General features: G+C 33.2%; 2 protein-coding genes across 4 annotated transcripts; both read left to right on the top strand.

Moving 5' to 3' along the window:
- On the top strand, window positions 1-1,588 carry LOC103838992. The gene is made up of 2 exons (XM_009115459.3): window positions 1-460; window positions 1,135-1,588. Exons 1-2 carry the CDS (start codon window positions 329-331, stop codon window positions 1,435-1,437), a joined length of 435 nt encoding a protein of 144 aa, XP_009113707.1. The 5' UTR covers window positions 1-328; the 3' UTR covers window positions 1,438-1,588.
- A 7,589-nt stretch (window positions 1,589-9,177) lies between these two features.
- Window positions 9,178-18,670, top strand: LOC103838994 (protein LAX PANICLE 2). Of its 3 annotated transcripts, none has more exons than XM_033279232.1 (9): window positions 9,178-10,020; window positions 10,115-10,165; window positions 10,264-10,336; window positions 15,170-15,323; window positions 16,368-16,508; window positions 16,839-16,907; window positions 17,007-17,184; window positions 17,383-17,510; window positions 17,899-18,670. In XM_033279232.1, exons 1-5 carry the CDS (start codon window positions 9,239-9,241, stop codon window positions 16,502-16,504), a joined length of 1,197 nt encoding a protein of 398 aa, XP_033135123.1. In that variant the 5' UTR covers window positions 9,178-9,238; the 3' UTR covers window positions 16,505-16,508; window positions 16,839-16,907; window positions 17,007-17,184; window positions 17,383-17,510; window positions 17,899-18,670. The 3 variants fall into 3 exon arrangements, with proteins under 3 accessions (XP_033135123.1, XP_033135124.1, XP_009113708.2); XM_033279233.1 differs by having other exon boundaries at window positions 17,007-17,217; XM_009115460.3 differs by lacking the exon at window positions 16,839-16,907.
- The last annotated feature ends 546 nt before the right edge of the window (window positions 18,671-19,216 follow it).

The following is a 19,216-nucleotide window of genomic DNA, read 5'->3' as shown; positions in this document are numbered from 1 at the left end:
CGCGTGTGTAGAAGTAGTCGTATGTTCGTTTTACATGGGACGTGCGACCAAATGCGAGGCTCAGTTGTCGTTATTGTGCGCCTGACAGGGACAGCTACGGCCTCCAGCTTTCCTCTTGGCCCAACAATCCACACGCGCTCAAACCCACTCGACGCGTGGACCAATTCCATCATGGAAATTCCGAGTTTACCCTTAAAAGTCTTTGTTTTGTGCCCTTCCTTAATTTAATAATGTTTCTACGTTTTAAATCCTTTTAAAGCTCTCTTTTTGGTTGATTATTCTTCCTTTCTCCTCTCCTTTCCTTTCTGCATCGAAATATCTAGAGGGAATGATGCAGAAATGTTCATTGAGTAACCGGAGAAGGAGTTTCGAAGATGATGTACCAATCTCAGATAGAACGTTGGAGATAAATTCTCACATCTCTGTTCCTTGTCATTTGGAACAGTGTCTTAATCTCAAGGTAAACAAAATCAGATTACTTTTCTTCTGTTTTTTCCTGATTGGGAGAAACTTTGAGTTTGAGGACAATCATTTGTCAGTTTTGTGGTATGACAAATGTAACTTCTTTGGTTTCCTTTATAATTGATTTTTTCTGTTTACTTGTGTTGCATTTATTACTTCAAGCCTTGTCTCTATTGTCTATAATTGCTCACAGGGTTTGCTTCCATTCTTGATTTCATTACCAAAACATAAACCCTAACTGAATTTTTCTTTGTAGAAGAATTTCACTTGGAAAGTTTCATGGCTCAGTTTACGTTCTTTTTTTCTATTGAATCTGCCGGATGTTTGTTTTAGAACAAAGCAATGTTCTCTTGTATATCATCATCAATCACAAAGAAAACATATACATATAGAGATTTACATATAAAAAATCTCGTCCATATTTGTTTTCTTTCAGGACTTGGGGTGCATTTTTCTGCATTGCAAAGAAAGAAAGAAAGCAGAATCATTATGTTTCCTCTTTATTCTTTCTGGCACTAGTTTATAAAAATATTACTTCTGGGGATTAAGCTATTAGCCTTAGCGGTTGCGCATAAAAAAAGCTATTAGCCTTAGCATCAAAGTAGTTTTCAAGATTTAAAATTATAGTTACTTTTTAATTGAAACCTGGACGTTTGTTTTATGTTTAATTAGACAGGAGAGGTTTACTACATAAACCGGAACACCGGAATAAACAACAACAACAATGCATATGATGATTTCAGTGGAGAATCGGATGTAACTGTTGTTTCAGAAGACGATAGCTCTTATCATGAAAGCCAAGTATCATCATCAGAGTCATCTATAGAGAATCACGAAGAAGAGAATGAAGTTCTTGTGGTAGCTGGTTGCAAAGCTTGTTATATTTATTACATGGTACCTAAACTCTTGAAAGATTGCCCCAAATGTGCAGCTCAGCTTCTTCACTTTGATCGAAATCACTCTGCTTCTCCTTAAACCTCTTTTTTATCCCTTTTTTCATTCTTCACATAGATTTATAAGTTTCCTTTTTATTTATTTATTCCTCTCTTTCATCATCTCTTAAATCGTATATGTATGAATTATTGGTCGTGTTGTCTGGATTGCATTAACACGAGGTTTGATGGCACTGTTTCAAACAATAGATAACAACAACAAACAATACGAATCAGGCTTAGAATGGTGATATGTATAATGGATGACAATATGCATTTGGTTATTAGTGCGAACAAGCGGATTTGAACGTAACAAATGCATGTTTTTATGAGATTGATAAAAAGAGAGTTGTTGAAAGTGTTTGGAGGGGATGTTTGGGACAGTTGTTGTTGTTGCATTACAGATTTAAAGTTTGGTCAATGGAGGGGAGATAGGAGCCCTTAAGACTTGCGCGCCTTGTAGAAAATTAGAAATAGAGAAAATAAAGAATTGCAGCATGTGAATACCGAATTTTATATTCCATTTGTTTCCCATTTGTCTTTAGTTTTGACAAAAATAAGAGTGATCATTGCATAACAATTAAGATGGAAATTTTAAAACACTTTTTTGAGTTTTGACCTTCTCATAAATATAGAATAGAGCCACCATAATATAAAGTATATTATTTTTGCTAGCAAACCATTCAAGCAAATTTATGGATTCAGAACATGGCATTTTACCTGTTTTAGTATAAGTGATGTCTTGAAGATAAGTTTTGTTTTAAAATTATTTTTCCTGAATTTCAATATAACTTTTGATAGTAAACACTTAATTTTCTGTCAGTCAAAGTTAAAAGAAAACATATGATATAACATAATTTCAAGAGAGGACTTTTTTTGGAGTAGTTGGATTTTAATGTGTTATAACGGCTTTAATTTGCTAAAAATGCGTCGATGACCGGAGTTATTTTAATGATCAGTTCTATATTAATGTAAGTATGTAACCAATCGGTTGGAGATTTGATCATATATATATAAGTTATAACTAAGGAGGCTTAATACTGTCACATTAAATGCTTGTTAACAAAAAGTCAACTTATGAGCTAAATTCAACTCTTGGATTTCTGTGAATATCTTTGTTGGGACCAAATTAACCACATCAAATCCGGAGTACACGTAGCAAGAGGACCTCATGAGTTGATCATCAATTCGATAGAAATAGACATGTCATTACTATTCCCAAAAGTTCTGTACAATCATGACGGAAATCCACAGACTATTCAATTGTGGCTGCACTATCTAACCCAGAGATCATGAAAATTGATATTTCGTCATGTTTTCTCTCTTATAAGAGAGAGAGGCATAGGCTGACAAAAGAGGCAAGGGAGAAATCACAAAAGTATGCTCACAAAACATTCGAACGAAAATGTCGGAGAACAGTCTAACCGTACTTATCTTGCTTTCATTCATAATAAATCACTAATGTACATAAGAAAATTCCGATTTCCGGACGAAGTGCCTAAACATAATCCATACTTGTGGTTTTCAGAATATTGCTTCCAATTGATAGATACCTAAATTTGGCATCAAATAGTTTTCGGATGAGAAACCCTACTTTTCCCTCCCAAACAACCTTCACTACTGACTACTGTGTAGACCAGACATGCAACAATGCAGTTTAATGGTGACGAACTTGGCACCCTTACCGGATATTTCCTCATTGCCCTATGGACATATACATACCTTCTATTTATTGGCTATATTACGCGAAAACAATCATCTCTAATTGATAAGACAACCCAATAAATAGTCCCAAAAGTATTTACTATAGTTCATTTTGCTAAAATTATATTTACTAATTGACTTGTTTTGTTAGCAGTTCCACCTTCAAAAGAAAAGAGAAAGGTGGTAATTTTGTGTAATTTTTCACGTTTTTCTTCTTCCTAGAAGCAAAGGAAACCGTACTTCAGTCAAAACAGATTTTTATTGTACTCCTAGTGTAGGTGCCAATAAAAAGGTCCTCAAGTGTCTGTCTCTTTTTACCAGCTCTGGATTGGATACTATGTCCAGGTAACTTTTTTTTTGGGCGAGGTGAAGACACGGACTAATTTAGAGGTTAGTTGAAAGTAATTTCGTATGCGCATCAAATGTTGGGAGGATGAAAGTGTGTCCAAATATTATAAATCTCACATGACGACACATAACCCAATGAAAGCCTTTAGCCAGAATATTACATTTGGTGTGGTCAACAAAAACAGAAATATTGGCCTACTGAGTTAAGAGTTTCTGTTTGCATATACAACCACAAACGTGTCAAGAGACGAACGGAGCACAGCTTTTCAGGCGTGTTGTAATAGAATCGTAAGGCAGTCCTAAGGATAATTTGGAATGATTAGACTCGTCCAGGTATCACAACTGAACAAAAGAGATCGATTCTAGAGAATTTAAATTGTAAGAAAAAATCGAATTGAGTTGCAGTGTGATGTCGAAAAACTGTTGAGTTTGTTTGACCAAAAACAAAACCGTTGAGTTTAAAACCAGACTGATAAAAAGTGAAAATATGTTATTTTTGGGGTGGGGGTGGGTTAAAGTAAGTGAAAATATGTTCTTCTCGCTTCATATCTTCGCCGTTTTTCATTGGTTTATAAATAATTTAGATGGTATCAAAGCAGAACTCTATTATATACCTTTTCAGTTACTATAGATTTAATTTATTACATTTTGTGTGTGTGTGTATATATATATATATATATATTAAGAGTCTGAGTGCTTTTACCAAATGAAAAGACAATACTACACCTAAATGAATATTACGATCGCATCTAATATGCATGCTTAAAAAGGCTCTTTACTACACTTTTTTTTTTTTTGTTGAGAAACTACACTTTTATATTTAGTTTATTTTACAACCTTTTTCTTACATAACTACATTATAGGCATAGCTGACAAGAAAAAACTACATTTTTTTTTTTTTGACGTCAAACGGCCATTCTATTACTCAAACTTGAGGTGGTCTGGGTAACCAGACCGGAATAGAACAACCAATAAAAAATAACTCCTTACGAAAAGTTCTTGCAGTCTTAGCTAAAAAATCTGAGGATTGATTGCGCACTCGTGGCACATAGATGATCTCGAATTCCGGGAAACAAATCTGCAGGGTCTCTATTTTTTCCAGTTCTGTCGCGAAGCTTGGCCACTCCTGAGGTTCCTTTATCATGGCGATTAGTTCCTTGCAGTCTGTTCCAAATCTCTGGCACGGTGAGTGTTGAAGCATATTCTCCATCGCCCATCGCAGTGCTTCTACCTCCGAGTGTAGTGCTGATTCACAACGAGTGAAATTTCGTGTTCCCATAAGTTGCACGTTTTCCGCACTGTCAGTCCAGATCCAACCACATCCACTAAATCTGTCAGAAGCTGTCCACGATCCATCTAGCATGCAAATATTACCCAAACTTATGGCTTGGTTCACCTCATTATCGTTGGCCTGTCCTACTGGTGCAATCATCTCATTTGCATTAAACCATGCTTGGCATTCACTCTCTGCATGTCGAACAAGCTCCAAAGGATCTCTATCTATACCTCTGAAAAGTTTATCATTGCGAGCCTTCCAAATATACCATATTATCCAAGGATAAGGATCCCTATCTTGGTCCGGCTGAATGATGGCATTCTTCCTCCAGAATAAATAATCCATGTTTGTGTAGACGCTCGGCAGTGGAAATATCCCTGGACTTGTAGGGGTTGCTGATAAGGACCATACTTGGAGAGCTGGTGGGCATTCAAATATTGCATGAGTTACGGATTCATCTGTTTCTCCACACCTCGGGCAATAATTATCACACCTCATATTCCGCCTGACTAGGTTCCTCGTCACTGCCACCTGTCCCGTTATCAATTGCCAAATAAGATGGCACATCTTTCTTGGCGCTTTCAGCTTCCAAGCAAAGGCTTGAAGCTTTGTGATACTTGGTTCCAGCACTATTTTTTCCTCTTCTGACTTCAATAGATTTTGAGCAACCCAGTATCCAGATTTAACCGTATACTGTCCATTTCTCGTGTAACTCCAGCAGAATGTATCACGGCGATGGCTAGAGCTTATGGCCATACTACGGATGAGTGGTATGTCACCAGGCTGAACATAATCCTCTAGTAATCCTACATCCCATTCCTTCGTTTCCTGGTTAATCAGATCACTAACTCTCATATTCGGGTGCATCACTGGCGCTACAGGTGCAGCTGGTCTAGCAGGCGTAGTTGGGATCCACGGATCCTCCCATACCTTGACCTCATAACCAGAATGAATCTTCTGTCTAATCCCCAGACACAAAAGTTTCCTTGCAGCGTAAATGCTTGTCCACACATATGATGGGCTGCTTGCCGAGATTGCCCTTATCGGCGAGGTCATCCTATAATATCTGCCCTTCATCACTCGGGCAACCAGAGAATCAGGGTATTGGACCAATCTCCATAATTGCTTTGCCAAAAGTGCTAGATTAAACTCATGAATTAAGCGGAATCCGATCCCGCCCTCTTCTTTAGGTAAACAAACCTTTTCCCATTTCGCCCAGTGTATACCTCTCTTTGGTGGGTTCGAGCTCCACCAGAATTGTGCAATGGCACTAGCAAGATTCTCACAAATCTCCAATGGGAGCAGAAATGTCGACATAACGTATGTTGGCAGCGCGAGCAAAATGGATTTGATCATAACCTCTCTTCCTCCTTTTGAGAGCCATCTCCGAGTCCAACCATTTACTCTATGCATCAGGTTATCTTTTAGAAATGCAAAGAGTTTGCATTTAGAGCCACTAATATCCTCTGGGATTCCCAAATATTTCCCCATCCCACCATCATTATGTATTCCAAGTACATCTTTGAGAAAAAACTACATTATAGTAGACATATTTAACAAAAGGAATAGTCGGTCACTTATTATTATGTCACCATTTCGTCAAACGTTTTGCAATTAATTAGGATTTTTCTTTTCTTTTTTTGATAAAGGGTTTAATTAATTAGGAGTTTTGTTAAATATATTTCCTTTCTCACGGCCAAAACTCAAACTCGTTGCTTCAAACAACTCTCCTTTTATTGTCCATCTTTTTTTCGACCACTGTCGACTAACGTTTCCAGTATCATTTCGGTTGATATCGACTAAAAAGTTTACATAATAGTTCGAAGGTAAAAATTGCCAGCAGCAGCTACGATTACACACAACTATACGGTCTATGTGAAAGATATAAAGGATATATATAACCAAAAACGTAAAAGACAATCGGAATAAAAAGTATATATGCATGTGTTATGTGTATAATGTAGATGAATTGTGGGGGTCACATGGAGTTCAGAGAAAGATCAGAAGAGTCCCCACCTCATCTGTAGTTTGGGTCCTCGGGCTCTGCGGATACCAAACACCATCATGCATGCCCAATTCTCTTTTTCATTATTTTTTCCTTTCTTTTTGAGTTTTTATTTTTTCCACTTTTATAATTTTTTCTATATTTATGTGTCTTACAACCATCATATATATTTAATAGCTCCATTTTTTTTTTATGTCAGTTGATCCAGTCAATTTTTAGAGAATCACAAAATAGTGCTACAGAATATTGTCATGCCTAATATGGTTTCAAATGTCTTCCTATTAATGCAGAGGGTAACTAGATCATTTGTTGTTGGACTACTATGTAATTGTATGGACCAAAACTCATATCCAAATTGCAATATTGTTCCCAGAAATAGAAATAAACCCAAGATAAATGGTTTACGTCGTACTCCAAAATCTTTTACTATTGGATTATCACTGCTTGGTTAATACCCACCTTTCATCGTATATACAAATAAAAAGAATACATGCTTTATCAGTTTCTACTCCTTGCATCATTTCTTTATTATTAGTCTTTCATTCTTTCTTCACGCTCCCTTTTATGGTTTTCTTTTAGTTTGATTCAACTTCCCATCATGCATGTATACATATTTTATTATTATGTATTATTCCAAGTAATCTATCTTATTATTGACATTTTGACAGGTATTGTCATCATATTCCTCTCCACTCTCTGCCCATTCCACTTGCCGCATTTTTAATAAAAAAACTACTTTAATATTTAATCAACTCACTCATGCACTCTCTTTCTCTATTATATCCATATATGTAATAAGTGCAACTATGGTACTTCATTTGTCCTACTTATATTTTTGAATTTTTTTTACTAAGTTTGATTTTTAATTTTTTCTTACAAAAAACATATTAACAAGATGCACGTACATGTGTTTTATACATTAGTAATAAAAAAACCATCAATCACATCTAAGGTAGATAAGTATCGCAGTAAAACAAAATTGTTTAATGTAAGTAGATCATCCATTTCGTTAACCCCGCGAACACTTAACTTATTTAAGATATGATATATATATATATATATACATATATATACGTGCAAAACGTAAAAATAATAATACAATCTAGCAAACGTATTGAAACTATTAGCAATATAACAATATTGTCAACAATAATTTAGTTTACTTTCTATATATGGCCGAAATACTTTCACATACCAAACAAAAATTAGCTATATAAAAAAAATTCAACACTAACAAATCGAATATCCACTAGCCTCGATAGTCACAAATTCTTTTGTCATGGTTGTTACATATGATTAACTTATGATGCTATTTTTCGTAAGACTTCAATGAAAAGATAAAGTTGTAAGACTGTTAAAATATTTTCGGAAATGAGTGATTTTTGTCGAAAACAAAAAGGAGATTGCAATGATAGTTTTTTTAGGAGAATCAATTATCGCAATTGAAGATAAATTAGTTGATATCATTACAAATCGTCTTCTTAATTTTAAATCTGTGCAAACGCAACATGTTTTCATTATATACATTCATGAACTTCTGTGCAAACGTAAAACCAAACCAGCAGTCGCGATTGCTTTTTATAGCCTTTTGAGTAATTTTGTCACCATATAAAATATATATATGGAAAATTATGGAAAAGTGATGTGGATAACTTCTGCTGGATAGCAAAATAAAAGACTGTAAACATATAATAAGAATCAAATTCGATAAGACTACATTCGTAAACAGTATTCGTTATAAAAGAGACTACTTTGGAAGCGATCGTTACAATCTAGTTACATCAAAAAATATCCCAAAAATCCCATTTAAAAATGGCACATTAGGGCTAAAAATAAACTTTTTAAAGGATATTAGTATTTTAATTCGTTGAAAACAAATTAATAACTTTGGCTGTCAGTTTTTTTGTCATCGGAACATGGCCTGAAAAAAAAAGCGATTAGCTGGATCGAACACACCACAATTCATCCTTTTTCTCTCATAGGCATACCTTTCGTCCTTTAAAAGTCAATAAAACCCAAATAAACTTTTACAGAAATAATTAATATTGTTAAATCATTTTGAGTAAGTAAAAGAAAAAGTGTATTCCTGAATTATATAAGCCTTTTATACATTACGTATATATGATCTCTACGTACATGAAAAAATTCATAATTCAGATATTTTTATTGAATATAAGTCTGACAGACAGAGAGACCATCACACTCCTCTCTCTCTTCCTTACATTCCCACAAGCTTCCAAACAAAGAGAATTAATGGAAAGTAAGATTTGCAAAGGAATAATTCTCTTCCTCGTCCTCTCTCACTCACAACCCTACACGCATATAGTATAATTAAAAAGTACATATATATGTATAAAATATCTGTAAAAGGAGAAAATGAATAAATATAAATAAACAAAACCCTTATCTTCTTCATGAGAATCATTTCCTCTCCACAAAACCATGCCTTCTCTAAGCTCTCTTCTCACTTTTCCAACAATCCCTCCATATATGGGCTCATGCTGAGATCATATGGCCAATATGGTTCCTCTTGATTCCTCACCCCTTATAGGCGTTTTCAGCTACGGCGGTTGCAGCGGTGGCCGAGGCGGTTTCACGGAGGCAGAGATGATCAGAGAAGCAACAATAAACAATCAAGATTCTAGTGGAGAAACATGCTCCGTCTCCGATCCAATAGCATACATCTCCTCCCCTCAGGGCAACAAAGACAATGGATCCGCATCAAAGAACGACGTTGTTTCTTGTATTAACATAGAAGATAACAAAGATAAATCTTGGCTCCGCTTAGGTATAGGCCCTGAGGAGAACACCAACAACACGGCGTCGTATAAGCTCCAACGTTGTTGTAGCAAAAACGCACGTGGGAGAGAAAACTCGTTAGAGCTCAGTTTGTTCTCCTCAACCTCAACCGCGGCAGGAGCGTTTAGTAGTAGTGTAGAAGACCACCCGCAGTCGCAGCAACCGCAGCAGCCTCCATATTGTCATGATCAATTGCTAACGATGCCCGGAGCGTCGTTGGTTTACAATCATCAATTAACTCGGCCACAAACGTTGATCAACGCCGCGTTTTCGTTTCCATCTTCAACGCCATGGATACCTCAATATACGGCGCCATGTAGACCATCATCATTAGGAATGATGAGTGAGCGTAACGTTATTAACAATAACAATGTTACAAGGAGTTGTTGTATGGAAGAGGGAGGAGCTGGACCAAGCTCGGAGTTTAGGGTTCTTGATCCTCCAAGAAGACCACATTCTGGTCTTTGGTTTCTTCTTCAAGCTTCACACTTTCAGTAATTAAGACATCTCTTACCTTTTCTTCATATGTTTATATTAGTCTGTAACAGATGTGCATATGTTTTGATAAAACTGGATTTGTGAACGCAGGGAAAAGGAACCGTTTTTGCCTCAAGTTAATAAACGCTACTTGAGAATCAAGTAAGTCTATTTTTGTCTCATACATTATTTAAATTTGATTTATATATGGAAGTTACTAACGATTACTTACTATTATGTTTTGAATTTGCATGGATAAGAGACGGGAAAATCACAGTTAGATTGCTAATTAAGTACCTTATGATGAAGCTTCAACTGGATAGTGAATCTGAGGTAAATATCTAAACTCCCAATTCTTTTATATATGCTTTTTAATCTTCTAAGTTTTGTCGATATGAAATGAAAATGACAGTAGAACTAAATCCCCAACTTATTAGGTCGCACGTCTGATGTCATGGTGTCGTAATTGCCTTTTCTGTGCACCGACGTAATTTTCATAACTTTGTTCAATAAATGTGAGCTAGAAATATTCAAATTATAGTAACGTAGGTGAGTGAAACCAGTTTCTGAATATTGAGAGCTACAAAACATCCTTAATTTAGTGTTAAAACCTAATATATACTCACGAATAACCTAGGGTTCGGATTTTAACCTCGATTCCTTTGTTGAATCAATCAATTTCAATCTACATATTCATAACTCTGGCTTAATGATTCCTAACAAGTTTTTTCCCCTCAAAAACACTCTCTAGTAATAATTTTGATCACCCAAAAATTAGTATTTATCTTCTTTATAAATAAAATACTCTCGCCGTTTTATAAAGTTACGTACATATTTTTGAGAGAAAAAATTATTTCAAAAAAATCTTTTTTTTTGTATTTTCATGTTTTATTAACTAATTGCAAACTTTAAAAAAATTGGATTTATTAGATTTTTATTGGCTTAAAATTATTGAAAAAATAAAATCACAAAAAATTATGCAAATTTAATGTGTTTTATTAAAATGTGTAAAAAATCTAAAATATGTAATATTTTGAAACATAAGTAATAGTTGTTAGTTAGGTTTTTGATTGAACGTTTATCAAAATACCCACCACCTTAACAATAATAATTAACTTTATAATTGTTATAATATGTACACGTAGGGGAATGGAAAACGAGAGGGGAACTATAACTGGCCCTTTCAGTTTTAGACTATAATATAGTTATATTAATAATAATTTATGATGATATTATTTTTGGAATAAAACAACTCTGAGTCATCAGGCATGCCTCTGCCTTGAGAATAGTAGAAACCACAAAAGAACGGATATCTTAATCCAACCTCAAAAGCTTAATGCGTATTTGCGTGCGTAGATGCTCTGGTTAATCAGAATGTACAATAATCAAGTATATTGCATGTTCCTATGTTGTCTAGATATAGGCTCACAAATATATGTTCATGTGATAAGAAGTCTTTTGCCATACAAGAATCAACTGCATGCGTAGATGTCTGTGTACATTAGTACATACACGGTGTATTCAATCTATCAGGTTTAGAAAAGCGACCTTTTAGACATTGATTAGGTGGTGATCAAACTTGTCGATTTTGTTAATTATCCCGCATAATTAATAGATTAGCGTTTGCTTATTATTATATATAAAAAATTTTGTTCTATATAGCAAAAAGAATGTATAATAAACGGCTAACATTTTCTAGAACACTTGACGTATAAACTAACGTCGAAACATCCGTTTAATGCTTATGTTCTCGTTTTTTTTTATTTGTTTTCTTTCGAGCTTGCATGTCGTCGCAAGAATATATTGATATTTGGTCCAATTACTAAAACTTAGCGAAACCATCACAAGGTGACATATAAAATTCTTACTCAAATAACCATTTGATCATGAAAAACGTGATTTGAAAGCATTGATGCATGCATGGCTAACTTTGTCTTTTCCATCGAGCCAAAAGAATTGTCTTTCCCACTCACAAGCATTACAAATCTTCACTAATTTTAATCTTTATAATTGAATTTTTTTCCTATTCAGTTAATTAGTTGATACTCCATTTAAATGTTAAATCAAAGTCGATTTCAAGCATTTTAAATTGTGATTTATTCTAATCAAAGTGATGATAATAATTTGTATTAATTAAGAAATAGTAACATCTCTCTTCTGCCTTTTCAACACATTCTCTTTGATTACCGCAGAATCTATATGGCAATTGTAGGGTAAATAGACGATTACTTTCAGTTTCGTAAAAATAGTTAAAAAAGTATTACTTCCCACTACTTAATTATATATACACACACATTTAAATTCCCATGCTTCAAAGAAGCGATCAAAAACATAATTTTCTTTTTAACTTTTAAACTAGTTTTGCAATATGAAGATGACCCAATAGAAATATTGCTATTAAAAGTTATAGACAAGATCATCAGGCGAATTTCTACATATTATTTGAGAAGTTACAAATATTTGTAAGAAATTACTGAAGAAAAATTGCTTACGTTTGTTAAAAAATCAATTTCTGCTCACATCACACATCATGATATCAATAATTTAACTCGTATATAAAGTCAAAATCAAGAAATCCATCACAATTATGATTTTAAAGTTTAAAAAATATTAAATTTTAAATATACTACGCGTTTAAAGTTAATGTTTTTTTTTTAAAGTTGTTAATGTTCATCAAATTAGAGAATATTCGTTAAGCCGATTGATAAATCTCCCTCTAGTAGAGTAGTAGTGATACTGTTCAGTGTTCATGACATTTAAATTAGAACTAGATTTTGACCCGCGCTTAAAAGCGCGGGTTATTTTTCAGTTGATAAAAATATATGATATGAATTAGTATTTTAGTTTTGTTATACATTATTATGTTACAAAATTATTATTATGTCAAAAAAATTATTATTATGTAATTATATTTTTAATCGTTTGATTACTTTTTTCAAAAAAAATTATATGGATTGATTAGACTCAGTGCGTCTGTTATTTTATAATAAATTAGTTTCAATTAGATGAGAACAATACTTTTATATAATATTTATATTAAGTTTGGACCCGTCGTCGAACCAGTAAACACGATGACTTGTACATAAGCTGGTTTAGATTTAATGAAAACTCGTTAATTTAAAGCATGCAAACTTCGAAAAAACATGCAATCAAGTGTGACCCGGCATTTGGTTTATATGGTAGGAAAAAATCTAATCTTCAATAATATTTTAAGAGATGAATGAAACTTCTAATATATTAATGTAATAAAAAATAATTTAACGTAAATATATATAATTTTGTTTTACCAAATGATTTGCTAAAGTGTTTTTTTTTATTAAATTTGATTTTGTAAATATTTAGAATTATATAATGTTAGATGACATGATATAATATGTTGTATGATATATGCTTTCATTTTAATAATTGATATCTAAATATTATATATCCATCTTTGAGCATAATATATGATGTATATAACGTTATTGAATAACAACAATAACATTGGATGATAATAAGAAAAATAATTAGAGAAGTGTATCATACAAAATGAGAAATAATAATAGGATTTATTTAAATTATTTATAGTTATTGTAGTTAATGGTAGGATAAAAAATAAAGAGTTTTATATAGATGTTATAAATTTTTTTATAAATTTTTTTAAAAATATTTTCTTTTAATAATATAAATTTTCAATCGCATCTATAATATATTCTTATCAAAAATCATTATAACAATATATTTAGAATATATATATTTAGAATATGTTATTAAACTAAATTAGAGAAATATAAGGTAATTGATTATTGCATAGTTAGAGAAATATAAGGTAATTGACTATTGCATGGTTAGAGAAATATAAGGTGAGACCAAAAAAATAGTTAAGTTTAATGAAAGGGTCCAACAACTTTTCATTGGTAGATTTTTTAAAACTCATTCCCTTTTAATAGTATAGATCAATACCCTTTATACTATAGTAACATATTCACACATATATAAACCAATTTCACGACTGTAGGTTAACAACCGAAAATTTAGATGGCAGTCATGTATTTATTGAGCAAATGACATAGATATCATTACCTACCTTTTCTATTCTTCGAGAGATACCTTCTTCACCAGGAAGGCTATATATTTAGGAATCAATAATCTTTGGTTGATCAGTTTTTTAAAAGTGGAATTGTAGTAAACAAACCCTGTCGTCACGCTTATGCTTTGCTAAGGTCAGCTATTCTCGTCTAATAGCAGATATCTATGTTTTATTTCGTAATAGAATTTTAAAGTGGGCTTAAAGTTACGTGCAAAATGTCGCATCATAATCACAAGTGGTGCACTTGCATACGTTTTGAAATAACTTGATTGTCTCCTCACCAACCAATCACGTTCCTAAAATAGAACATAAAACAACGTATTTCAATAACTAGAAGACTAGATTTGAACGCTTGACATTTCAACAGCAAAATAGAACAAAACTTTATCTGATTACGTAAAGGAACACTTGCATCTTTTTGGATGAATTAAACGTGCATGAAAACGTGATTTTGAGGTGAGAGTATAACGCTAAAATTCATTTCTTGTTGAATTATTATTCTTCCAAAAGTAAACATAATATCCTCGAGTGTAAGATGAATCTAGTGTTGATTTTTTTTTTTTTACGTTCACATTATGGGAAAAGTCATGCTAGGCCCCCGTTATGATTAAAAGTGGCGGGCAGGTTTTACACCGTAGTGTCAGCCTCGGTTAGCCTTCCGGAACTGACCAGATTTTGGTTTGTCTTTCCCCTTTCTTTCTAATCTATAGCGACAATTTTCTGAACTCGAATGAATTTTCTTTTTATAGTGCATTTTTTAATATTCATTACCCGTTGTAGTGTCAGCTGACCAAAATTTAGTTGTTCTTGATGCTTTTGTATGTTTCACTTCGTTTCTTTGGCGTCAAGTCGATGAAAAATGTGATTTTAGGGTAAGGAATACATTACATTAACTACGACAACAAACACCGCCCAAGTTTCTTTAATGTTGTTGACAAAAAAACACATAAAATTCGAAGTTAAGTGGTTATAGTCATAGAGGGGGTAATGTTTTCAACAGCCAGCAGGTTATCAAATCGGTTATAAAATTTTGCAGATCATGTTAATTTGTGATTTTGACTCATTTTGGTTTGTTTTATGTATGCGAATGGAAACAGATAGAGATAAGATGCAGAGGACAACAATTATCGCCGTTGTTGACGATGCAGCATGTAAGAGATACAATATGGAGTCCAAAATCATCATCCTCTCCGTCATTCACCTCGCTTCGGGATTCATCAACTAGTGATCATGTCATGGTTTTGCATTATGGTAGGACTCCTTAATGTTTAATTTATTTAATAGTTTTGCTCTCCATGTAACATTTTTCGATCATACACAATTGTGTACCTATCGAGTTTTCAATATCCATTTTTTTCTTTGGGTTTTCGATCAAATTTTATAATTCACTTTTTCTTTATTCTCAGAGTCAGAGCTTTCTATTAAAGAAAATTTTGAAAAGTAAATGATACTATTTTTTCAAGAATGAGTAGGATTTTCAAATAAACCATTTTTATAAATTGGTTTATAATTTTGAACATTCTTATGCTATAAATATAATATAATACTCATAAGTCATAAACATGTTAGTAAGTTTAATAAAACTTTGAAACATTTTATTATGTTATCTTACGAAGATCTATAATAATATTGGATTTTATATGGTTTGTAAAGGTTTATAAATTTGTATTTTTATAAACAGTCTTATATAAACAAATATGAATCTATATAAGGATGTTTTTAATATAGATAGAAAATAATGGTATTTTTATAGTGGTATTTTGAAATTTTCCTTTTTTAGTTCACAAAGTTTTGTTAGTTTATTTTGTGATTTTTTATTTTTGAATTCAATAAGTTATAAACTGAATCTCATAATCTCATTGGACCACTGACAATAGCTGATTGATAAATCCCTCCTTGCTGCTGATTGTACGGTTCATATAATCCCATCATATAAAAGTGGAGTCAAACGGTCAAAATGTACGAGCCAACCAATTCTCACCCCTGACCAATAAATGTAGACTCGTTGTTACTCCATCTGTTTCAATATAGATGTTCAATATCTACATATATAAAGTAGAGTTACCTCACTCCTGAGGCCTCCACATCAGATTCCAGCTAGGAAAGTCGAGTTCCCTCGCGCTGACACGTGTCCACCCTATTAAACGCACAGTTTCATTTATTTTTTCATCGGATTCCGTTGGGCTTGGCTTCATATTCTGTATGTGCACTTTGCTTTATTAAGCCCATATCGATATAAAGAGAGATGAAGATTTTTTTGTTTTATCGTTTCACGCTCTCTCTTCTCCCCTGTAGGAAATTCTAAGGTTTCTATCGATTCACTGATCCAACAATCAATCTGCGCAGTAGCGAATCTAGAGTTTGGGAGCAATTTATTCATCTTCTTCCTACTGATCCAATCTAGAAATCAATCTGTGGAGGTTCAACTATAATAAGGTTAGCATCCCTACAATCTGAAGCATCCTATCAATCTATTAAAAAAAATCCGATTATATTTGTAACGACTTCGTCGTGTGAATCCACTTACCAACTTTTTTTTGTCCTTGATTATGTTATTGAACTTTTGCGTTGTGTTGAATCATTTAACCAAGTTTTCCAGATTATTTATTTGTTTGTTGATTGTTCTATCTAATTCACATATGTAACCAAGTAGCTAGGATGGGAAACTACAAGAATATCAGTTGAACAGTTACAGGCCATAACTGTGAAAGTTTAAGATTGTAGCGTTAGTACGTGGCAATGTTTTCCTAATAAAAATTTCTTCAGTCTGGCATAGGCTGAAGAAGCTACACACGAGTAAAGGATGAGGAATGCTAGGCAGATGAGTGGAAGTTGGTGGGTCAATTAACTTATCTGCAGTTCTGTGTTGTTTAGGCCTCTTGCTTTAGTAATACTGAACTTGGCTAACTGTGAGTCTGTGACATCTTTTTGTAGAAAGAAGAAGAAAAAGCTCAACAAGCCTAAAAAGAAGATACAGCTGCCTTAGAGTTTGAATAACCAAACACTTTTCCACCCTTCTCATTCTAACCGTCATTCTACCAACAGAAACAAACTTCACGGTGACGGATAGATACAGTACAAGTATTATGGACATCAACAGCAGTTTGCAGAGGTACGGTGTCTTAGTACATCTTCATCATAAAGAGTGAGCAAATTCTTATTACTATTTTTAAAAACTGCAACAAGTTCTACCTAATAAAAAAATGTCTGATTTTGATTTTGTCTGGTTCTGTAAAATAATAATTTGCTGGGCTCTCTTTATTTTAGTTACTACAAACTAACGTGTTGTCAGTATGTTTTCTGAATACAGAGGTATGCAGTTTCAGATGGGAGAGATCGGGAGAGGTCATTTTGGTTGCACTTGCTCTGCTAGCCTAAGTTCAAGAATGAGAGCTCAAGGGTCAGGAGGTTGCTGTTAAAGTCACCCCAAAACCAAAGGTCTGTCTACTTTACAGTTCTCCCAAGTTTTAATCTTAAGGTTTATGCTTCAGTTGGCTTTAGGTTTGCATACTCTTTGATGATTGGTGGGAGAGAAATGCTTCATTGTATTGTCATAAAACTACAACTTTGTGGGGTTGTTGTCTGATTTTAGGTTGTTAGATGTTAGTGTTTCACAATACTGATAGCTTATGGTTGCGGATTTCAGAGAATTAAAAAAAGATATCATTCCTAGATTCTCTTGATGTCCCTCCATAGAATTAAGCATATTGTGATAATTCGGAGTTTATGGTTTTGTTACCATATATTTTTTTTTTAAGAACCAAGAAAGATGATTTTTAGTTTCATTTCTCATGCTTTTAGTAAACAATGCCTTCTGTTTATCCAGGTTTGTTTTGCTGGCGAGTGATGGTTGTATAACATGATAATAGCTATTTCTGAGTCCAAGGAAGAAGAAGCCAGAAGATAAATAGCGGTGCTACCGAAGCAGCCGCAGAAAGCAACTCAAAGGCTGATGAAGAAAAATTATTCACTGTCACAGGGAAGAAAAATCATTCACTGGAGAGCTTCGAAAGTCTCAAGAAGAAGCAGAGCAAGCAAAGGCTGGGACAAGTACAATGGAGACCATTTTATTTGCAACTTGGGAATAAACTAAGGCTGCTAAGGGTTCAGAGAGGTTGAGATTAGCCGCCGTCTGCTTAGCTAGCGTGCTCATGATGCTGAAGAAGAAGCCAATACAATGGTTGCAACCGTTGTTCTAAGACCGAGGAAGCTAGAGAAATAGACAAGGTAACTTGGAGAGGAAGAAGCAAAAAACACTTGCAGAAGAAATTGAGAAGGCTAAAGAAGAAGAGTTAGGCGTAGAACAAGAGTTGAGAAAATGGAAAGAAGAATTTATGGAAGAAGAATAGAAGAGTCAAAGGCGAAGAAATTGAGTCTAATGGAACTGAACAAACCCAATCTCACAAGGAAATCCTAGAAAATGGTCACATAAGTGAGTCTGATGTGAAGAAGTTGATTATGTATGATCTGTTTTATAAATGTATAAGTCTACGTTATAATAGAAGAGTTAAGTCATCTCGGTTTCTGAATTTTAGTTACCACCTGTAACTTACTTTATTAATAACATTTTATTTCAACGGCTGATGTATTAGAACCGAGATTATTAAGGCAACAGTTACCAAAAGAGTAATCTTGAAGTTCGATCTAAAATTAAAATATTGTTTTACAAAAATAACAGTAATAGGTGATGGTATAATAAACTATAATTTTAGGTTGGTAAAAATATTGTATTTCATACATGGAAATAGTTTTATACCAATTTTAGATCAATTTGTTTTTCATAGTATTTGCATGATTTAATAGTCCAAACATTTAAAATTTCCAAAGAAAATATATTATTATTTAGTTTATGTATTTTAGTTGATTCAGAAATCCAAATAATATATACAAATCAAAGTAAATTATACATATGCTAAAATTTAATATACGAATTTAAATTAGTATTTAAAAATCTGATGGTTTTCTTTCGGTTACCTTTAGATTTGAAAATTTATATTTTAACCAAAAAAATATAGAAATCTATTCAAATCCATTATGAAATCAAATTTATTAATAAATATGTATGATTGAATAACACATGTTTTGAATTATAATTTTTAAATCATGCCACCGGTAAAACATGATTTCAATATATATTTTACAAT

Source organism: Brassica rapa, chromosome A09 (assembly GCF_000309985.2).
Source record: "Brassica rapa cultivar Chiifu-401-42 chromosome A09, CAAS_Brap_v3.01, whole genome shotgun sequence".
Classification (NCBI taxonomy): Eukaryota; Viridiplantae; Streptophyta; class Magnoliopsida; order Brassicales; family Brassicaceae; genus Brassica; species Brassica rapa.
The sequence above is the reverse complement of the archived record's forward strand: the minus strand, read 5'-3'. Positions and strand labels throughout refer to the sequence as shown.